The sequence below is a fragment of the Lagopus leucura genome, unplaced genomic scaffold (assembly GCF_019238085.1).
Source record: "Lagopus leucura isolate 7727_CA_CO unplaced genomic scaffold, USGS_WTPT01 Super-Scaffold_100002, whole genome shotgun sequence".
NCBI classification, from domain to species: Eukaryota; Metazoa; Chordata; class Aves; order Galliformes; family Phasianidae; genus Lagopus; species Lagopus leucura.
Genome location: NW_024962263.1, coordinates 77,016,908 through 77,038,419, shown reverse-complemented (window position 1 = coordinate 77,038,419; position 21,512 = coordinate 77,016,908). Strand labels below are relative to the sequence as shown.

General features: G+C 38.2%; 1 protein-coding gene across 1 annotated transcript in view; it reads left to right on the top strand.

Moving 5' to 3' along the window:
• EIF3H (eukaryotic translation initiation factor 3 subunit H) overlaps window positions 1-21,512 on the top strand; it is an 80,820-nt gene that overhangs the window by 44,923 nt on the left and 14,385 nt on the right. The window contains exons 3-4 of the mRNA XM_042869920.1: window positions 19,149-19,316; window positions 20,761-20,860. Coding sequence (XP_042725854.1) covers window positions 19,149-19,316; window positions 20,761-20,860 — 268 coding nt within the window. The remainder of the gene's footprint in view (window positions 1-19,148; window positions 19,317-20,760; window positions 20,861-21,512) is intronic.

Sequence of the window (21,512 nt, the reverse complement as noted above, 5' to 3'; positions counted from 1 at the left end):
CGACCACAAATAAACCCAAGCTGCCCTCCTCCTGGCTCCTGGTTTTCTTTATCAAAAGTGGTCACTTCCTTTATCCATTCTTCCCCTGGATCCTTTCAGCGCATTTCTGCAGGGTGTCAACAAGCAGGACATGAGCTATTATCAACACCTAGTAATTTGGTATGCTTGGTATCACAGCTCTATTCTGCATGATAGATTCTTGGGATAGTGCATGATTTATGTCATGACACTACTGGCTTATCCTCATATCTTCCATGGCCAATTTTTAATCTCCGTTTTCCCTTGTTGATCACGTTACATTCATCTGTTCCTTGTTTTTGTCTTCTGCCTTGCGTTAAGTACGTGTAAAATTTCTCAATTATGATAATGCAGGCTGTTACACAAAGGTAAGTAGGAGAGGAGGGCCCTGTACAAAGAGAGCTTTCTGCACTGACTTGTGTTATCATGTGGTCTGATCAGTGGAAAAGTGTTGGTGTACCTGTGTTGGCTTTAAACTTTTTAATCACTTTCAATGCTAGTACAAAATTTTTATCCAGAAAAGATGAGTTTGGGTCTGGATGTCATTTCTTCATCGTCTAAGTTAAGTTAACAAAATGCCCACTAGAGTATTTATTCTTCAGATTATTGTCCCAAGTTTGATGTTTGAATTGTTTAGTGACCAAGCTGTGTTTCCACTGCCAGTAATGTTCCTACCATCTATAACACTGTGTAAAATGCAGTCTCTCTTTCATCAGTACTAATGGAAGTGAATGATAGTATGAGGTGATGGAAACATTTTATTTCCTAAACACTTCTCAGTTTGCCGTTGATTTCAGTTACTCCAGAGGACTGATCTTTCACAGCTGTTGCAAAATGTAAGTGGTTTTTTTCCCTGCTGTGCAGATATCTGTCTTTTTCTAAACTCTCCGTGGCACAAAAGGGTCTTTTAAAAATGTCACAAATACAAAGCATTTTATGTTGGCATTAAATGTAAACACTTTGCAATGGTTGTTTATGGAAGAAATTGAAAGTTTAGGAGTGAATGGGTAAAAAAAGATAAATATTGAGCAACCTTCTTATAGAAACAAGAATGTGAGTTACACATAGTTTATTTCTTAGGAAATATCTTACATTCAATTTTATCAGTTACTGTTTGAAAATCCTCGAGGCTTCTATTTTATACGATTACACTTACAGTGCTTCTTGCTGTCTACTCTTGGCTTTTTAAAATAAGTTTGGTTACACAGAGGTGTGTGAAAGAGCTAATTGTTGAAAGTTTACTTGTAGCCTAAGGCTAGAGAAAATGAGATAACATTATGTATGTGACAAGATAAAACTGCATGCATGTGTATCGGCAGTCATACATATGGCTGGGTTGTTGCAGATGTGTAAAAACTGCCTGAGACACTCTAGAATATATAATTTTAAATGTGAACTTTACTTTTAGCAATAATTTTCCACTGAGGTTTAGCGCTGGACGCTAATGCGTACATATGGAAGCACAGTGTTGATTCAGATGGAAGAGGAAATATCAATTTAGATTGAGGAATGTGTTCCTTATAATCCTCCCTGTTCTCAGTTATTCTTGTAGAGCTTTGCATAGAGCTTGTAGCTATGGTGCGGGAATACTAACTTCAGTAGCAGATGTGAGCCTGCAGCTTATTACATGTTTCACCAGATGTTTCATTTATCTTTAGGGCAACCTTCTGGTTTGGTTTTTTTTATATCAAACACTGTGAGAAATCAAAATTCAGAATGTATTTTAAACATGTTATGAACATTTGGAGGTAAAGGAACCCTTTCACAACCTGAAGAAGCATTATAATGTATCATATTAAATATATATTTCTTTTAAACCGTATTCTGTCAAGATGCCTTATTTCTTGTATTGATCCAATCTTTTTTACACTAAGTGTACTTGTAAACATAATGTAACAGTAAACAGAGCAGGTTTTGTTTGTGAAAACTCGGTCTACTTCTATATTTTTGTATAAATAGTTAATTCAGTCTAATATCTTACATATTTGGTAAAATTTGTTTAGAGTTGAAAATCTTCTAGTTGGGGAAACCTCAGCATTATAGTAATAACTTAGAATTTCAAGTAGAGACACCTTCAGTTGGTAGTGGCAGAAGAAAACTCATCTTTGGGATGTTTCTGTGGCTCACTGCACAATGGTCACTGCCCAGCAATGAACTGGAGGGCAGAAATTCAGCTTGTGTGTTCTTGCACCTGCTCGTATACTTAGACCATGTGCCTTCCTCGCCATGTGTGAGTTATGAGGTGGTCCTAAAGCTGCTGTCTGTTCAGTGTCTGTTAATGAAATACTTGGAACTCCTGCCTTGTTTTTCAAGAGTATAGCAAACCCAAATTTTGGAAGGCTTTACCAGTGAAAACTGTAGGGACAGCAAGCCTATAAAGTTCATGTAGCAATTTTCTTAACCAGGCATACTTGGGAGCTTTGCTCACAAGAGACTTGCTCTTTCTCTGCCTTCTGTCTTTACTTCCATCACAGTTTTAGATCCCTGTAAAGGAGATATCCCATTTGCAAATTTAATGAACTAGCAGACCGAATTATTAGTCAACTTCAACTAGAACGTAAATTGGAACAAGGTACATTCCTTGATTCTCTTCTATAGATCTGAATATGAGCTCCTGTGGATTAAAAATAGTAATAACGTGGTGTCCGACTTAGCAAAATCAAGAAAGATGAAGTGTAATTCATGTCTTGAAATGCAGCTTTGGAAAACAACAATTCTTTACTGCTCTTGTCCTTGAAATGAGAAGTACAAGGGAGTCATTTCTGTAACACTTCGGATTGAGAGTTTGTGAGCTCTTGTGTAACATGAAGCAGATCCTAACAATAGACCATTCTCTGGATGTAATCTCTTGTTTGTGAATCCCTCATTTGTGACTGTGTGTCTTTTTCCTTTAAATTTAGTTATAAAACCTTTCTTTAACAGCTACAACGGCCTCCCTGGAAAAATTAATACTAGGAGAGTAATTTATGTATTTATAGCTGTCTTTTAAAACAACAGCTGGCAGCCAGAGCTAGTGTGATGGGATCAGCAATTGCTCCCCAAAACAGAATTTGGAAGTCTGGTTTAAAAGCTGATTAGTGTATCTTCACACCTAGGGCAGTGCTCCTGTTCCTTCTGGTGCATCCAATGTAACCTCCAGGGAAACGAGTCTTGAGAACAGACTCATTGCCACGTGAGTTGTAAGATTAAGGTGTTGGAAAGAGAAGAGACCAGGTTTCATTTCTGCTTTAAGAGATGGTGGTGGAACAGGCAAATGTTCAGTTTGAACACTGAACCAGTACTGCAAACTTACTCAGCTGCCTAAAAATCTCATGGACTCAGCTCTCTCATTGCGAGTTTGCAATACGTTTCTACACTGGCCTGTTTACTGTGTGCTCCTGACTTGCAGGACTGTGTTGGGGCTGTTCTTCACAGGCAGTCCTTCCTTCCTGAGGGGTGGGCTGTGGTTTCCCAGACCCTGCTACTGATAATCAAGAAAAGTTATTTACAGAATTGTGACTGTTAAACTTGAACAAAAACTGAATTAATTTACTATGCAGAAAAGATCTCTTTGTTACGCTGTTGACCAGTCAGAGTTGTATAGCAAAGGGCTCTGCCCACATAGCACAAGCTTTCTGACAGTGCTCTCCAACAAGCAAAGCTGTTAGTCTCTGTCTTCCTACAGAAAGGACTTTTTTTTTGGCAGTCCATTTGAGTATATTCTTATGATAAAATATGGAGGAGGTGTTAGAAACACAAATTGCAGTTTTTGAGTAGGTGTTTGGAGACTTTGAGAACGGTATAAACATCACTTTCTTCTGAGGCAGAGAAAGTGTTTGATGAGGATTGCATATTTCCTGCTAGCTCTGGGTATTATGATTGTGTTGCATAAAAATAAACGAAATGGGGAATTTTAAAGTAATTATTTCAATTAAACAGAAGTTGAGCTTATTTTTACTGAATTATCACCTTTCCAGATCCTTCAGTTACTGCAGTTTGTCTCATAAAACTTCCTTATTCTGAGCTGCTTTCTGATATGTGTATATATCTGTGACATGTGTAAATGTTCATTTTTCAGTGAATTACTTCAGAAAATAGCTTTCTTTGTAATGTTTTGCAGAGAAAGGATATTCAGCAGTTTATCTAGATTTTATTCTGGCTGTAATATTATTTTTCAAGGGAATTTACTGCCATTGCCATTGATAGCTGTAACAATATCCCTCCATTTTCTTGACTTAAATGCAATTTTAAACAGTGGAGCTCATGGTCAGTGTACTGAGATGCTTTAACATTTTTTATAGTATATTTCTTTCTGCCTTTTTCCCTTATCTGTTGAACAAAATGAATTCTCTAGGCCTCTCCTTTCAAGTTCTCTTGACATTGCAGTTCAGTGTTAGTCAGTCTTTGTTTCCTATCTGTCCTCTGACAGTTCTGTATTTTCATGTTTGCCCACCGCACTGAACTGCAGTTCCCAAATCTAAATGCAGTTTGCGAAACAAAATATTTTTGGACTGGTTTACCCGTGTTAATTTTTTTTGAAACAGTTTCTGTTAACATCTTTGACAGTCATTGAGGGTGAATAAAATAAATATAATGTGTGGCTGTTAACCGGGGATTTTGTACCTATTGTGAATAGTGTCATGCTTGCATTTGAAAAAGCATTTTGTCTGAATCCTTTGAGAATTATATAGGGCTCTGCATAATTGCTTTTAACGTTTTCAATAACTAACAAAAAGTTGAACGTATAAGGAAAATAACTGCTTTTGAAACAGAAAATATCCTCTTTGAACTTTCACAATATGGTTGGTTGTTTGTAAAAGTATGTCTTTTACTCAAACCAAACTTGGATCGCCATATTTTTTCTGTAGTGTGTAACTGAGCTTTTGTGATCTTGGCCACTTCTTTGTGACTTGGATTAGCATTTTGTGTTCTATTTATTTAATTTTTTCCCTTCTGTCTCTTAAAAGGGTTCAAACTTAGTAAGGTCCAATCACAGATTCAGTGAATAGCTGAGATTGAAAGGGATGTCCAGCAGTCTTTCTTTCAAGTTCCATGCTCAAAGCACAGTCAACTGTAGGGCGGTTACTCAGGGTTTTGTCCTCATGATGATCTCCAAAAATGAAGACTCCACGGATTCTTTTAGAGCAGCTCTGCAGGCCTCATCATTATGGTATCTTTTATTTAGAGTCTGTTTGATCTGTATTCACAGAATCATAGAATGGCTTGGATTGGAAGAGGGACCTCAAAGATCATCAGGTTCCAGCCCCCCTGCTGTAGGCAGAGTTGCCAGTGGCTAGGTCAAGTAACAGATCAGATTGCTCAGAGCCCCATCCAACCTGACCTTGAACACCTCTGTGAATGGGCCGTTCACAACTTCTCTGGGCAACCTGTTCCAGTACCTCAGCACTCTCAGTGAATAATTTTCACCTGGTGTCTAATATAAATCTTACTTCTTTTACTTTAAAGCCATTTTTCCTTTTCCTACCACTACCTACCCATGTAAAATGTTGATTTCCCTCTTGCTTATAAACTCCCTTTAAATTTTGGAAGGTTGTAATTAAGTCTCCATGCAGCCTTCTCTCCACCAGACTGAATAAGCCCTGCTCTTTCAGCCTGTCTTCACAGGAAAGGTACTCCAGCCCTCTGATCATCTTTGTGGCTCTCCTCTGGACCTCTCCAAAAGCCCCGTGTATTTCCTGTGTTGCCTCAGACCTGGATGCAGTACTCCAGATGGCACCTCAAGAAGGTGGAGTAGATAGGGACAATCATCTCCTTTGCCTTCTGGCCACCCCTCTTCTGATGCAGCCCAGGATACTTTTCGTCTTCTGGGCTGCAAGCGCACATTGCTGGCTCATGTTAAGTTTTTCATCTGCCAAGACCTGTAAGTCCTTCTCTGCAGGGCTACTCTCAAGGAGTTTTTTTCCTAGTCGGTATTCATATCTGGGATTACCCTGACCCAAGTGCAAAACCTTGCACTTTGCTTTGTTGAACTTTGCATAGGCCTACCTTTTGTGTTTAGCAAGTTCCCTTTGGATGGTATCCCTGCCTTCTGCTCTATCAACTATGCTACTCAGCTTGATGTCATCAGCCAACTTGCTGATGGGCCACTTGATCCCATCGTCTGTGTCACTGGTGAAGATGTTGCCCCATCCCTGGAGGCATTCGAGGCTGATCTTGGTGGGTTCCTGGGCAGTCTGATCTTGTGGTTGGCAAACCTGTCTGTGGCAGGACCTTTGGCACTAGATGATTTTTGAGGTCACTTTCAACTCAAGCCATTATGTGATTCTATATTAAAGAGTACCAGTCCCAAGACAGACCCTGGGAGACATTGCACGTCACCAGTCTCCATCTGAGCATACATCCATTGACCACAACCCTCTGGCTGTGACCTTTCAATCAATTCCTTATCCACCAGATACTCTACCCTTCAAATCCATATCTCTCCAATGTAGAGACAATGATGTGGTGGGGACAGTGTCAAAGGCCTTGCAAAACTACAGGTAGATGACATGAGATGCCTTCCCTTTGTCTACCAATGCATCACTCCATCATAGAAGGCCACTAGATTGATCAGGCATGATCTTCCCCTCCATACCAATCGTGATATGCTTTTTAAAAATCCAAATATAGTTTAGGCTTGTAAATATACTCCCGTTACGAAGACAATTTGGCAGTCTGGAAAGTATAGATACCATTAGGTGATGCAGTGATTTATCTTTTCCTCAAACTGGGCCGTTTTGCCCTTTGGCTGCATTTAGAATAAATGGTGAATGCTGTCCCAAGAGCTTAACATCTTCAGAAGAGAGGCAGGATTTGAAAGAATTGATTTATTATGTACTCATTGATGAGCCCATCAGCTGATCAGTAGCGGAACTGCAACCTCCTGCCCCTAGTTCTGAAATTACCCTGTGCTTTTTGTCTTACTTGTTAAAGTACTGGTTGTTGTGGATCTGCCCTAAATACTTCCCAACTTGAGTTTCCCGTGCACAAAACCTACTTTAAGTTTATAACTTCCTCCTTGGCACAGAGTACTTTTTCTGCCTGTTTAAACAGGGTGTGAGTCTAGTTTTTGGCTACTTTAAAAGAACAAGGCACACTTAGATATAAAAGTTGCAAGTGTTATGTTGCTGAAGTATTAGCTTTGGTTTGCTGAATTCTGCTGTATGATGTTACGGCCCTAGAAAGGAGAGAAATTCATCCTAACTCTCTGTCTTATAATTCAATCTAAAATCCAGGAGTTTTATTTGCTGCATAAAATGCATTAAATATTCTTAAACTGTTGAGGATCTTTTTTTTTTTTAATTATTAAGAAATTGTTGCATCTAAATATAGTCTATGGTCTCAAGTTGTCAGATGCCCAAGGCTGCTTGTGAAGAGGCATGACTGCCTTTTACCTCAAATATCCAGCCACTCCTGTTTTTATTGTTCCTCTCACTTCCCTATGGAAAAGACCATTTGAAGCTTTTCTGCATGGTCTGTAACATTCTGAACTCATTGTTTGTTTGGGGGAGCATCGAAGGCTTCACACTGACAATAGGGTACTGCTAGTGTTAGCCTGAACGTTGGAACCTCCACTGAGTAATGTCACTGTTAGTGACATTCAGCACATACCTTGCAGTGTTAAGCCTTCTATATATTGCAAAACTATGCTGGGAAATGGAGTTCTCTTGTAATACTGAGTTACCGTGTTCTAAATGTCCTAACTGTTGGTTTATTATCTGAGCAGTGCTATGAAACTGTGAGCTTTGTAATGCTGCAAATGAACTCATGCAGTGAGGCTTCTGTCTTGTTTATTACTGGGCAGTGGTCTTTTAATTACTTACTGTTGAACCTAGGTGTAATAGTAATAGATTCATTTTTATGTCTTAATTTTTTGTTATGTTTTTGTTTTTAATTTAAGTCAAGGCATAAGGTATTTAGTAAATTACTTGCTTTACAATGCCCTTTTTCCACATGTATATATGAACATGGTGATATTAAACCAAAGTGAATAGCATAAGTAATCCATGTTGAAGTACAGTTTTTTGTATATTCTCTCCTTCTTCCTCTTTGTGTGTACACGTGTGTATACACACAAGTGATAACAGTGAAGCAGCAAGTGGTGATGAGGAATCCAATTTCCTTGGGAAGAAAACAGGACCTGTGACAGTTTACTATTCAGTGTCCAAGACAAAATTAGAAGTCTGATAGAAAAATATGAGGTAACTTAGTGGTTTTGGGGAATGGTAATGCAACAGAACGGTTGGGCTGGATGTGCTGTGGTCAGTTGAAATGTCAGTTAGTCATACCGGGTTTTACTTTCTCCACATCTGTGTGGAAAGCTTCTGAAGACTAAACAATGCTAGCTATAGAATCATAGAATCTTACCTAAGTACTTCAGTGGTTTTTATGTGTTAAATCATGTGTGTTCTTGTAAAACGGCACTGTGGAGCTGGAAAAATCTGGCTGTCTTGTTCTCACATCAAAATGGGGTCATTCTCAAGTGTCAGTGTTCCTTTCAGGAGTCTGCCTGCTGGCTTTCCTGGGCACCCATAGGTTTGCTGATCCTGTGTTAAAACATTCTATTGGAGTTGTTTAGAAATCTTCACTGTTATGCCTGATAACATAAACTTCTTAAATGTTGAGTGCAATAAGACTGTTTCACTAGCTAAATGTTGCACGTGCTGCCTAATGAATAGCTATTGTGGCAGTGATGTGTTTCTCAAACATCAGTGTTGGAGTTGACATAAGAACATAGTTTCACCTGAAGAAGCAAAATAGGCTTCTTCAATTGGTTAGCTTCAAAATTCTTTAACATGTTGTTTTCTTAGTGGTTAGCTGTATGGGATGATGCGTGTTTAAAAATTTGGATGCTGTCTGTTCTGGATGACATTTTTCTGGTTGGAATGTCCTATTACTCATCACTTAGGCTTTTCTTCAGCCATGGTCATTAAGTGGTGTTTTTTATCTCCGCTTTGCTGCTGATGCTTTTGCCTGTTGTGTTGACATTTACATAATGTTGTTTGACTGGCAATCTGTGGAGGCTGATTTCTACAGGCAAGAGGGATTGCCTCTGCCAGAACTTGATTTCACCTGCTGTTTTTTGGTACAGCCAACAACGTCCAAAATCATTGTGCTGTGCCTGTTGGCAGGCAAGGCTTACTAAAATTGTAGAAGATTTCATGAGATGTGAAAATGTCTTATGGTCTATCCAGAGCTGCTTAGAAGACTTCCAGGCAAATTCCTTCACAATTATTAGAACACTCTCCAATACTCCAAAATGTTCATTTTTTCAAATCTCTCTAGATGTTAATCAGAGTCTTTCATTCTTCAACCCACCTACAATCAATTTCCTTCGTGTTGCTCTTAAAACCTATCTTAAGAGAGAATTGAGAACAACTCTTGATAACCAGTGTGCTACAATAAAATACCAATGTAATGTGTATCCCTTATGAATATTTTAGTATATTAAAAAAAAAAAAGGCAGTAATTTCATACTTTCAGTTCTGGCTCTCATTAGGCATCAGCTAAGTCTGGATCTACAGCTTCCACATATGCAACACAAGAATTTCATTTCATTTATAGAAATACTTAGCTGGAGGAGTTGTTCCGTTAGCCTTTCAGAAACATGCGTGTTAAGAGTTCTTGTGCATGGTAAAGTTTGGCATTTTTTTTCCCCTAGTTTTAAAGAACTCTTTAAAATTCAGATTCATTCAACTACATCACCCGCTATCAATGGGTAATTACCCATTATCTTCTGTGTAGTCACTGGGTCTGAAGCTCAAGCGGTGAACGAGCAGGGAAACTGCTCTGAGTCCTTCTCAGAGCTTTCTGTGTACAGGCTGAAGAAGAGCATTGTGGCAGGGATGGCAAGTGAAAGGGATTGATTAATTTTATCTCATAGTGCGTGGCCCCACATCTCGTAGTGGAGAGGTGTTTTTGTATCTTGTTTGGGTTCGGCTCATGGTGTGTGGATGACCGGTATGCTGGTCGTGGCTTCAGGACTTGACAGAGATGAGCGCAGCAGGACAGCTGGGATCCAAGCTAAGGTATCCTTAACTAGTGCTTTCACAGCTGAGTGGGATATCTTAGTCCTCTGCATCATGGACAACTGAATGGCCACATGCTGTATGGGATGTGTTACAAAGAGGTGTCAGTGTTGTAAGAGACCTACCGAAACATCCTTGTGACGCTGTTTATTGAGGTATTACACAGAGTTCCCTGTTACTACTTTAAATGAGGGGTGAGAGTTAAGTGCTGACTGTAAAGAAAGAAATGAATGCAGCATTTTACTACTGTTTAATTGGTGACTAACAGCACCTGGGCTGTATAAAACCAGTAGGCTTTGTACAGTGAATGTGAAATTTGGGGTTGTGTGGGGTCTCTTCTTTCTTCCCGTACCTGTTAACTGTTTCTGGCCTGGCACCCGGTGGGTTCCTGTGCTGTGCCAATGGGCTCCCAGTGGAAGACGCTGTAAGCCTGAGGCAGCTTGTCTTTTCTTCCAAGTGTGCTTAACACATTTGAAAGCTAGATACTTGTGTAATTTTGATTCAAAAGACATGTGCTTAGGGGGGTAGCAGCCACATTCTTCCTATGCTTTGCCAGAAATTAGAACTTTTCTTGACTTATCCTCCCTGCCAAATGTTTTAACAGTGTTATCCCTGCATTATGGGCTGATGGCGGTCGTGGAAAACAAATAGCTTGTGTAATTTCCAACTGAAGAAACAGTCTGTAGCAATGAATTTTCTTTTGGTAAGCTGTGATTTACTGTAAGGACAACCCATGAAAATTATTTTGTGAGTGTGATGTCTGCTTCAGTGTTTGGACCGCATTTTGCGAGCTTGAAAACAGTGTGAGGGATTCTTCAAAACAAGATGTGTGGATATTTAATACCAAGCCATCAGAAAACCACTTGCTTCATTGTATCTGGTAAAATGAGAAGGGTGTTTTGGCTGTAAGCAAGCTGCTGGAGATGCCCCTTCTCTCTTGCCATGCTTTTGCAATGCAAAAAATGGTTCAAAATGATACAAGTTAAACAAAATAACAAATTCTACAAGAACACAGAATCTTTTTTCTTTACAAAGAGAAGTGGAGGGATTTGAAAGCCTCCAAATCTCTTAGGTGAAGTCACAATCAATTTTCTTACTGAAAAGTTCTTAACAAAATGAGACTTGCTTGTGATGCGTATTGTGTAACGCTATGGATTTTCAAAATGCAGCAAATTGTTAAGTTTTTTCCACTACATTGTTCTGATTCTCCTCTCAAATTTTTGGATGTGAAAATTTGTTGTTGTTTTTTTTTAAAGGAAATGACTATGTAATTCATTAATCTTCAAACATTTCCAGTATTTTAATGAATATATTAAATATATAAATACATAACAAATTAGTAAGAACTGAGAGCATTTTTGTAAAAGAGAGTTTCATAAGTATGTATTGGATCATATCCATTAAATCAGTTTGGTTATGCAGGGAAGGAATTAGATTCTCACCATACTTTCTTGTCCTGCTGTGTTCTTACTTTCTTTGTAGCTCATTAGCACTATGGTAGGTACATTGCTAATATTTTGTAATGAGTAAACAAGAAAAAATCAATGACTGATAGAGAATATTTTGGGAATTTGGTCTCTTAAAAAAGTATAATTTTTTTAAAGGAGGTGATCAGTTGAATAGCAAATTACTATATCCAGCAACAAGACTTGTTTTTGACCACGCTGGCTTCTTTTCATAGAATCATAGAATGGCCTGGGTTGAAAAGGACTTCAAATATCATCTAGTTTCAAATACCCCCCTACCGCAGGCAGGGTCGCCAATGTCTAGACCAGGCTGCCCAGAGCCACATCCAGCCTGGCATTGAACGCCTCCAGGGATGGGGGCATCCACAACCTCTTGGGCAACCTGTTCCAGTGCATTACCATCCTCTGTGTGAAAAACTTCCACCTAATAGCTAACATAGATATTTTTATACTTTTCAATCATATTTTGCATTTTAGCACCTAGAATCATTTTCACTGCACTAAAATTGTATATCTAAAGGCTTCAAGGTGCTGAAGCTGGTGGGGAATGCATTTATGGTAGAAAATGCTTTCATTAGGAGTTTGATTTTTATTAGGAAATGAGATGCCATCTTATTTTCCTTCTACAAGGAAAGCAAGAATCAGGCTGTCCGGATGGCAGTTCTTACCATAATTTACTGCTTTCATGACAATGTAGTTGCTGATTGGAACTTTTTTTCTTTATGAAGATTTTAATCTTGTTTAAAATGCATCTTCTACCAGTGTACAAAAAATATTAGTACTAAACTATTAATACTTAAAATACTGAGAATGTTTATCAGCCTTGAAGAAAGAGATTGAAGATTAAGTGATGAGTGTTTGTACAGTATTGTGAAGACGTTGTTTGTTACATATGTACGTGCCCAGAAAACTACTCCAGCTATATGGCAGAAAACCTTTAAAATGTATTGCATTTGTTGTTTGACAGTTCTTTCTTAGGGATCATTGTCAACAAAACAGTGGAATTTGCATTGCTTAATTTCATCTTTAACTTCAAAATGTTAGTTTTGAGTGTCATTCAGCATTAAAAATGATTTTAAAAGACTGTTCTTCTAATTTAAGACAATTGTTGCAGTATTTTGGGAAGTACTGTGTTGCTTTTATCCTTTAGAATACTGTTGCACACTTCAAGAGACAATTTTGGAAGTCACCTTGACAGTCCTGCCCATTTCTTCAAGGTTCCTCATGAGGTTCCAATGTACTTGTTCAAAAATACCGTGAATTTCCATTATCTTGAATTGCAGTTAATTGTGCGGTCAGTAAGACTTACTTAGCTTTTCAAAGGCTTATTTGAGTATTCACTTACGTTCTAATGAAATGATTCGATAGCTTGATGAGTTTGATTTCCTCCTTATTTGGTGGTTATATGCTGAGGCTGGAGTTCCATGTTTCCTGACAGCGAGCGCTGGGTGCGTGCCAGCACATGTGCAGGAAGTGGCGTGCTTCCATTCGCTGCTTTCCCATTGCCCTGTCACGCACACCGCCGTGCGTGGGGTAGATGTGGCACTGAGGGGATGTGGTTTAGTGGGCATGGTGGTTGGACTACGTCACCTTAATGGTCTTTTCCAAGCTTAATGATTCTGATTGTAACTGGCATTAAAGATAAAGCTGCTTGCTGAGCTTACACAATTAGCAGTAGCAGTATTAAAAAGTTTTCCCTTTTTGTGTCACCCCTTCTTATTTATAAAGTTGAAGGCCTTTTGGCTTCAGAAAGTGTTAAGACACTATCAAATCTTCCATTTCTGTAATAATCACCTTTTCAGAAGACAATTTACAGAGCATCAGTAACACAAATGGAGATGATTGCTACGGATTTTAACTTCAATTTGTCCCATGATCTCCACTAAGAAAAAAAAAAAAAGAAAAAAAGCAGCCTTGGGAAAGCATGTGTTATAATAGCATGCAATTTTTCTACCTGGGTTGCTGACTTACTAAAAGGTAGCAATTCCTTTAGAAAAACTTAATCCATTTTGGACATGCGTTTTCTGCCCCCAATTTTTTTCATCCTGGATTATGGCAACTAAAATGAAGTTGAATTCAGCCTTTTGACTCATTTTTGTTTTTGTGGTCTTTTGATTGACTATGACTCCTGGACTTTTGCCTGTTCTCAGGTGATTTTTTCCCAAATAGATATTCACAGGTCCTGGTCTGCTTAGCTTCCAAGTTTAGAGGAGATCAGGTGCTTTCAGCCCACTGTAGCAAAAATTCATAAAATGGAGTACTGTTTTGCAACCGATTTGATATTTCAGAGGAGGAAATGAATATTATTGAGGAAGGCAATATTTACTTTTAATTTTTTTCACCCTGAATAGGTGAATTGTTGAGTTACTCGTGCGTTTGTCTTGGGAGAAGTTGGAAGTTGGATATAGATAAAAATCTGCAAATACATGCACATGTGTTGCAGTCTTAAGCTTAAAATATGTTTCAGTGGTGTCTAAAGGCTGTAGTAATGTACTGCTATCACTAGAATTAACTGTTTTCTTGGTTCTCCTTGCCCATCCTTCATATTTTTAACAAGAATAAGTTGGTTGTGGTGGTAATTATGCTTGCATTTTCAAAATTTGTGTTATCAATAGATGCAGTCTTTATGATTCATAGTTTTTTAGGCAATTAATTGGGTTTGTATGTGTGGAAGGAAAAAAATAATCTGTTGTCTCCATAATTCTCTGAGCTTAATTACATTAAATAAATCAATTTTCCTTCTTTTCAAATGCATATACTAGTTCCTTGAACTAGCATCTGCTAGCTTGTTTTAGTCATTGAAGATACTGTGTGATGCATACATGTGGTTTGGCAAAGTTTAATATGTATAGGAAAAAACAGAATTTTTTTGTGCTGCTAAAAAGTACCATGTAGAGTATAGCACTTGTTTAGTATGCTTGCTGCCACAGGGTAGCACTTCAAAAGATACCAATTAATTGCCCTAAAAATATTGCACGTTAGTAGTGGTGCTGTAAAAAGGATGTTTTGGCTGGTTTTCAATATAATTTGACCAGAATAACTAAAATTGGCTATGTCTGTGTTGTCAGTTAAATCCAGATATGTGTTAGAGCAGGAGCTGGTTACTGTGGCTTTTGATAGGCTTTAGTTTCTGTCTTCTGATTGTCCGAAGTCCAGCAAGAAAATAATATTCATCCTCAGGTGGTCTGGGCAGTCCTTGGGGGAGTCCTGGGGGTGAGCTGCCTCTAAATTGCTCTTGAAATTGTTTGATGTGCTCTCATGAAGAGACGCATATAATTTCTTCTCAAGTTTGTAGTTGAAGGACCAATTTGCTGAATGCAAGGCAAGGCAGACACTTAATTGTGAAATGCAGGCTTATGCAGATGTTAGTGGTTGCTGGTTTCTTTGGTAGTGCCACGCTGTGAAGAGCAGTGGATGAGCAAGGATGGCAGACCAGCCCACAGCATTGGTCCCGAGTTCTTCCACTTCAGAGACATGTCCGTTGCCACTCTTCAAGGCAGACTTCTTAACATGTAGAAACTTTAAAGAGTGTTTTGGAAACTGAGACCCTACACATCTAAGGTACCATCAGATGTGTTGGTTCTGGGTCATCTTTGATCAGTATTTCACATTGTAACAATTACCAGTAGCGTGAGTGTGGCCAGCTTGACATACGTCTCATCTGACAGTAACTATTTCAGAACTGACTTTTGGCAACATGTACATTGGTATGTGACCTCATAAGGGCTGGATTTTAATGAATTGTTTATAGAGAAAATAATATCATTTTGGAGTGTTGAATAGACTTGCATCATGTATGAGGCTGTTACAGGAACACTTGTTTCAGAAGAGTTTGGGAAATATGCTGTTATTTCAAGCAGAATGTGAATTTGCCAACTCTGGCTGAGTTGTCCCTAATGTTAAATGGGTCACCACGTCAGTGTTCAGTTCTTGGTATTGTATCTGATCTATTATATGAATTTGTGTATGTTATTTCCTTGTTGTTAACCTTGAGGATATGTGTGTAAAATGTTAGATAGTTTCCAGTGTTGTTGATTTTTGGAAAAGAAGCAAATGTTGATGTTATTTGAGTATTTCCTTTATTCTTTTATGATAATTTTGTTAAAATTTAGTTTAAATCAAGGAATATCCACTGAATACCTGCAATACTCTTTTATGTTTCTATTTTCAGTTAATTTTCAGGATTTTGTTTGTACAGACAAGTATCACTCAGATTCAAGCAAAGCACCCATACTGGACAGTTTTGCTTTCTTTTTTTTTTTTTGCTTTAAATTAATTATAATGCTTACTAGCTGCCTTATTTTATTTTCTTCCTTCCTGCTTCCCCGTTTAATTTCTTTGCAAGCAAGTGAAAAACTAACTGTAATTTTAGAGGAAATATGTATTTCAACGACAGTGAAAAAGGTCGTCTGTTCAAAAAATCCATTCCTGCCAAGTGTTTAGGAGGTAGAGGTGCAGTGGGTGCATTTTTAATGCAAAAAGCATGAAGTGCAGACATGTCTGATAGCTTACCTCATCGTAAGGAAGCTTCTGAGCAAATAATTTGCTTAAAAATGCAAACTTCGTTGCATTCTGGTCTGACTTGACCAATGCTTGGCCCTTTTCCTTGCTCATTTAAGCTCCGGGCATTCTTAGACTTGGAGGGCACCCACATTTCCAAACGTTATGGTTTGAAACAGTGAACTTCTTGTCAAAGTGCTTGACTTCCCCAAGTCATAGCAGAGTGAGGACTGGATAGAAGAAAGCTCTTCCCTAGTTTGTACTTGACTTCTAGTTAAATACATGATGCTTTGTAGAGTGGGCAAAAGATGTGAAGAAATGGCAGTAATGATATCAGCAAAAGCAACTTAGGGACTGTTACACATTTGTGCAAGTTGGCAGCTCTTGGAGCTATCTAGCTGCTAATACACGTTATAAAACATGTATGTTTGGTTAAAAGAGTTTCCATTTCTCTCTGGTGGGAACTGCATCGTGTTTTAATTTCTGCAGTTGTTTTCCCAAGGCAGAGATGTTAGCTATTGATGCTTTATTGGTTCTTTGAGATTTTTCCGCTATTGCCTTCATTATCATCTAACTGCTAACAGTCATGAGAGGAGGAACTGCTGACTTGAAATCTGGATGCTTTTCAGTGAGGCCTTTCTTCTACGTGATGTCTCTCACATTCAGTTACACGATGCTGTGTTTAAGACAAGAAGTCCTCCAACATAATTTTTGGGTTGCACTTACACTTGTAAGAGCATAACATACCTTTATTCAGATTTACAAGATCTGGATGTTTTCCTTGGGTGTTCCCTGTCTTTAACATCTCCTTAAAATCTCTTAAAGGAGAAAATACTGGAATGGGTTTTACCGTATGATTTCAAAGGAATCTGTGTAGAAAATACTTTTTTTCTATCGCTTCATGGCCACTTCAACTTTGACTACGTCTTCGATTTGAAGAAAATCAGCACTGCAATTAGCACTGTAGATCAACAGTCTAAAAATCCTCCTCTATTTTCATTTAAAAAAAAATATTTCCTCTCCTTCAACTGCTTTTGAAAATCTCTTTCTGTTTTTTCTTTTTCATGACTTCATCTAGCTAGAGAGGATTTAACCGTAATTTCATGTCTTTGCAAGTCATGTCAAAAGCAAGTCTTACTTGCTTTCTACGCAAGTTTTTTTAAAAAACTTCCATTAAACCAAAATAGCCCATTCTATCTACATTTTCCACATTTATTGAATGTATCGTACGCTTTTTCTATTTAAAATTGTGGTCATAGCAGCTGCCTTGCAATTTTGGAAAAGAATTGTGTTCTGTATGTTTTAATTGTAAAAAGCAGGAGAAAAGGAAAAAAGCCGACCAAACCTTTAAATGTAAGGACTGTGCTTTTCTGACAAGCTAGATCTTGACTTTGTTTTTGTTAGAAAAGTGGGAAATGTCTTGAGACGCTACCTGCTGAACAGCGGGGGCTGCTGAATAAGGAGGATTCCTGAAGCTGTCCTGTATTTCTGGAAGTTATGCAATGAAAAGGGGATTAACGTTTATTTTATTTCAGTCTGGCGAGGGGAAAGGTGTTGGTAGTGACTGTAAAGGAACTGTTAGATCGGTTCCAGTTAGCTGGCTGTCCTGGGAAGCAGTGACACCTTTAGATGTGCCGCGGTGCAGTGGCAGCCCCGTGGCGCGGGCCTTTCTGCATAGGTGCGTGTGGCATTTCAGACTGAACCTGGATGGTTTTGCTGTGTTAGCTGTGGGGTGCTAGGTTATTGTTGGTGTCCTGGGTGAAACGCAAATTGTAAGTCATTTATATCAAGGCATCATGAAATAGAATGCAGGCACCAACGTATGCTGATGGAAGAAGTCTGCAAGTGCTTATACAAACGTATGTAGATTGCTTAAGACATGTAATTTAAAAGGGTTAGCAGACTGCAGAATTTAGTTTGTGCTTTGTGTGTGATAAGTTGGAAAATGTGTCCGTTCTTGAGAAACGTCTCCTCATATCTTAAAAGGATGTAATTGTTTTTTATTCTGGAAATGATATAAAGTGGGTTCTGAACACTTAGCACGTTCTATTCTCTAATTAATTTATGTGGCTTTCTTTTATAATGAATGTCATATTTTCATCTGCGCAAGGAGAGCCCATGGGAAAAAAAAAAACAACAACGCAGAAATAAGTGCATAGGATGGAGTTGTTTTTGTGAATTTGGAGCAGCAGATAAAACTGAAGGATCATGTAGTGCTGTTGCATCTGATTGCCTATCGTTTGGCTGTGAGCACTGGCACACAGAAATCAGCCCCCTCATATACAGTCAGCAGGCAGTGTCTGTCTAGAAGGTCTGATAGGCGATAAGGTGTGTGGATCTGCTCGATCGGAGCATGTTAAACATTGCTTAAACATTAAGCATTGCTCTTCCATCATGGTAATCTGTCTGAATGAGGCGTTTGGTAGAAATAGAATTTGTTCACGGACACAATAAAACATTACAGCTGTGGGTTTAAAAAAATACAAATCAAAAAATCAACCTTTCTCTGCTAAGATAACACGCTCTGTATGTATGTTATGTATAATACTTATCTCTCTATCTTTATATATATTGCATATACATATATGAAAGAAACACTGTTAAAAAGTCGAAGATAAATGCAATTAAATTTGTCTGACAGCTATAGTGGGTGCCTCAAACTGTAGTACTGAAAATGTAGTTCTAAACTGTGAAGAGCACACAAAGTTCTTTCCTATTTTGTATTTGCATTAGATGATTTTTGGATCTAAAGGAATATTATCTAATTCCTAGCAGTACTGTGATTTAAATCACTATTTATTTTGTTATAAAATGGTAAATTACTACTGGTTAATGAAACCTGGTATCTGTGATTTTTTATGAATGAGCAAGTAATATGCACTGCAAATGAGACGTAACAGTTTGTTGATCGCTTTAGCAATTAAGTCCAGCTGAAAAAAGAAAGTCTGCTTGCTTAGGCTAGTCTTACTTTCTGAGGAAGCCCTGTATTTTCCTGCAGATAGTCTAATTAGTGCAGGAGCACACTTCTATGCAGTGAATGAAAGAAAAAACCAATGAAAAGAAGTAGTACAATTTAGTCATTGAATATTAAATGCTCTCTAGAAATAGTACAAATTGTGTAAGTTTACTTTCTAAACATAATTTTTATTTAATCCAGTTCAATACCAGATGGAAATGATGCGGAGCCTTCGCCACGTAAACATTGATCATCTTCATGTTGGCTGGTACCAGTCCACATACTATGGCTCTTTTGTCACCCGTGCCCTCCTGGACTCCCAGTTCAGTTACCAGCACGCAATTGAGGAGTCTGTAGTTCTCATTTACGGTTAGTATGAGGTTTCCTTTATTATTCTTTTCCCCTCTTAATATTATTACTACTATTTTTGTATTCTGTCTTTTGCCTGTAAGAGTAGCCTGGCAGGCCTTTTCAAGTAAATACCAACCCTGTGTCTACGGCAGCCTCAGCAGCAGCTAAGTCTAGACAGGGTTTCCTTCTTTCTGTTTATTTTTCTTGCTATCAGAGCCCTGATGTGTACGTTTTGGAATGCTGGAGTAGCTGCTTCATTTTTATTCCTTCATCTCCCCTCCCTCGTCAGAGGGGCTGGTGGAACTCGACCAGATGTCTAACAAACCCCGATTGCTAGCGTGTCTGGCTCTGTACGTGACTGACCAATCATGACACGAATTGCCAAGTTTTTTTTATACCTCTGACAGAAGCATACAAAACCTGGACTGTTTCTTAGCACAAAGATTTTTTTCTTTTCTGCCTATTTAATGGTGTTTCCTCAAGCTCTCCAGACCAGATGTTCTGTGCTGTATCAGAACCGTAGGCAATTTAACAGCTTTATAGCCTCCCCCTCCCCAAACACTCACAGTTTGCCATATCTGGCAGACTTGCATATAGTTTCCAGCTGAGAAGTAAATGTAACGTCCTGAGTATCTGTCAGAAAAAATACTAATGAATACGATCAATCTTATGAGCTGCCCCAAAATTGTTTCAGTATGTTAACAATTGGATTACAGTAAAGAACAAGTTGTTAAAGTATACTTATATTGGCTGGAAACATTGCATCATCAGACCTTGATGAATTTTCCACTTGTTTCAGTCTATTTTGGTTTTTATTTTATCACCGATTGCTAAAAGTTTTACTGCGTTAAGTTTCAGACAACATGAATGTTAACACAGCTTTTATTCTAATGTTGGCATGATTCAGCCATTATCATGCAGTAAGTGTTAAGCTTCTTTGTCCTAGGAATGTAACAGTTTGTTTAGAAAATTTCCCCCTACATTCAGTATAGTGTGTCACGGCAAAATTAAGCATTTTATATACCAGTTACATCGCTGTGCACCGAGCAGCAGGGCAACTTGATCTGAATTAGCTTATTGCTGCTCAGAAATACTATTTTCTTTAAAATGCTGTTTAACGAATATTTTGATTTACTGCATAATGACTAGAGGGGAAAATATTTATTTAAATGAGGTCGCTGTTACATAAGTTATGCGGATAGTTCACATTAAGAAATAGAAAATGTGAATTAGACCTTTAATGGGAAAATAATGTTATGGGTAGGAGGGTTCTCTATCCCCACTGTGTTCTCCAAGTTATGTTTATTAATCAACCTCATTGTACTTAGTTGTATTTTACATTTCAATATGTGTTGATTGTCTTATTTTTCCAAGACGACTATTTATTTCTTTGCCTCCTGTTTATAAATTATAAAGTAAGCTGGAGTTTATATTAATGTTCTTCCTTTGTTTTTGATTATAGATCCCATTAAGACTGCCCAAGGGTCTTTGTCACTGAAGGCGTATCGGTTGACTCCCAAACTGATGGAAGTTTGCAAAGAAAAGGACTTCTCTCCAGAAGCGTAAGTAATTGAGAAGAATGATTTCTGATGATCTTCCTGGATTATTTGGGTGCAGGAAGGTACATGGGATGATGAAATACAGTATTTTTAAAATCTCATGTAACAGCACGTGCTGGGAAACTGGATGTGTTCTGTGTGATGGTACTGATAGAGTCATGGAGAAGGAACAGAAGTCTGTCATTGGGCACTTAAATGAGGGCAGGGGTGGGGGGACTTGGGCTCATTTTGGAGGTGGACAGGCTGGCTCTAAGGAACATGGCAAAGGCAGCTGTGTCTGGGAATAGAGTCAAAAAAATATTAAAAAAAAAAGTTAAAAGGAAAAAAGAAAAGAAAGGGAGGAATCAGGAGAGAAAGGGAAGTAGAAGTAGCTGGTCTGTCTTTGAGCTGGTTTTTTTCAGAAGGAAAATTGAACAGGTATTTTACAATAGCTGGTCTTTTGTGTTTATTCCAAATTAACTCCCCCGTGTGGACACAGTCTTCTCGAGTAAAAGGTAATTAACTGTTTCAAAAGAATAGTTGCTTGTAGTAGATGTAGGCCTGAATTTTCTCCTTATTCCCCAAACAGCTTGGTGTTCAACAGCAAAAGCACAAACACTTGTTAAACTTTATTCATTGAGAAGAAACCAAGTAACTTCATTGCTCTGTGTCTAAA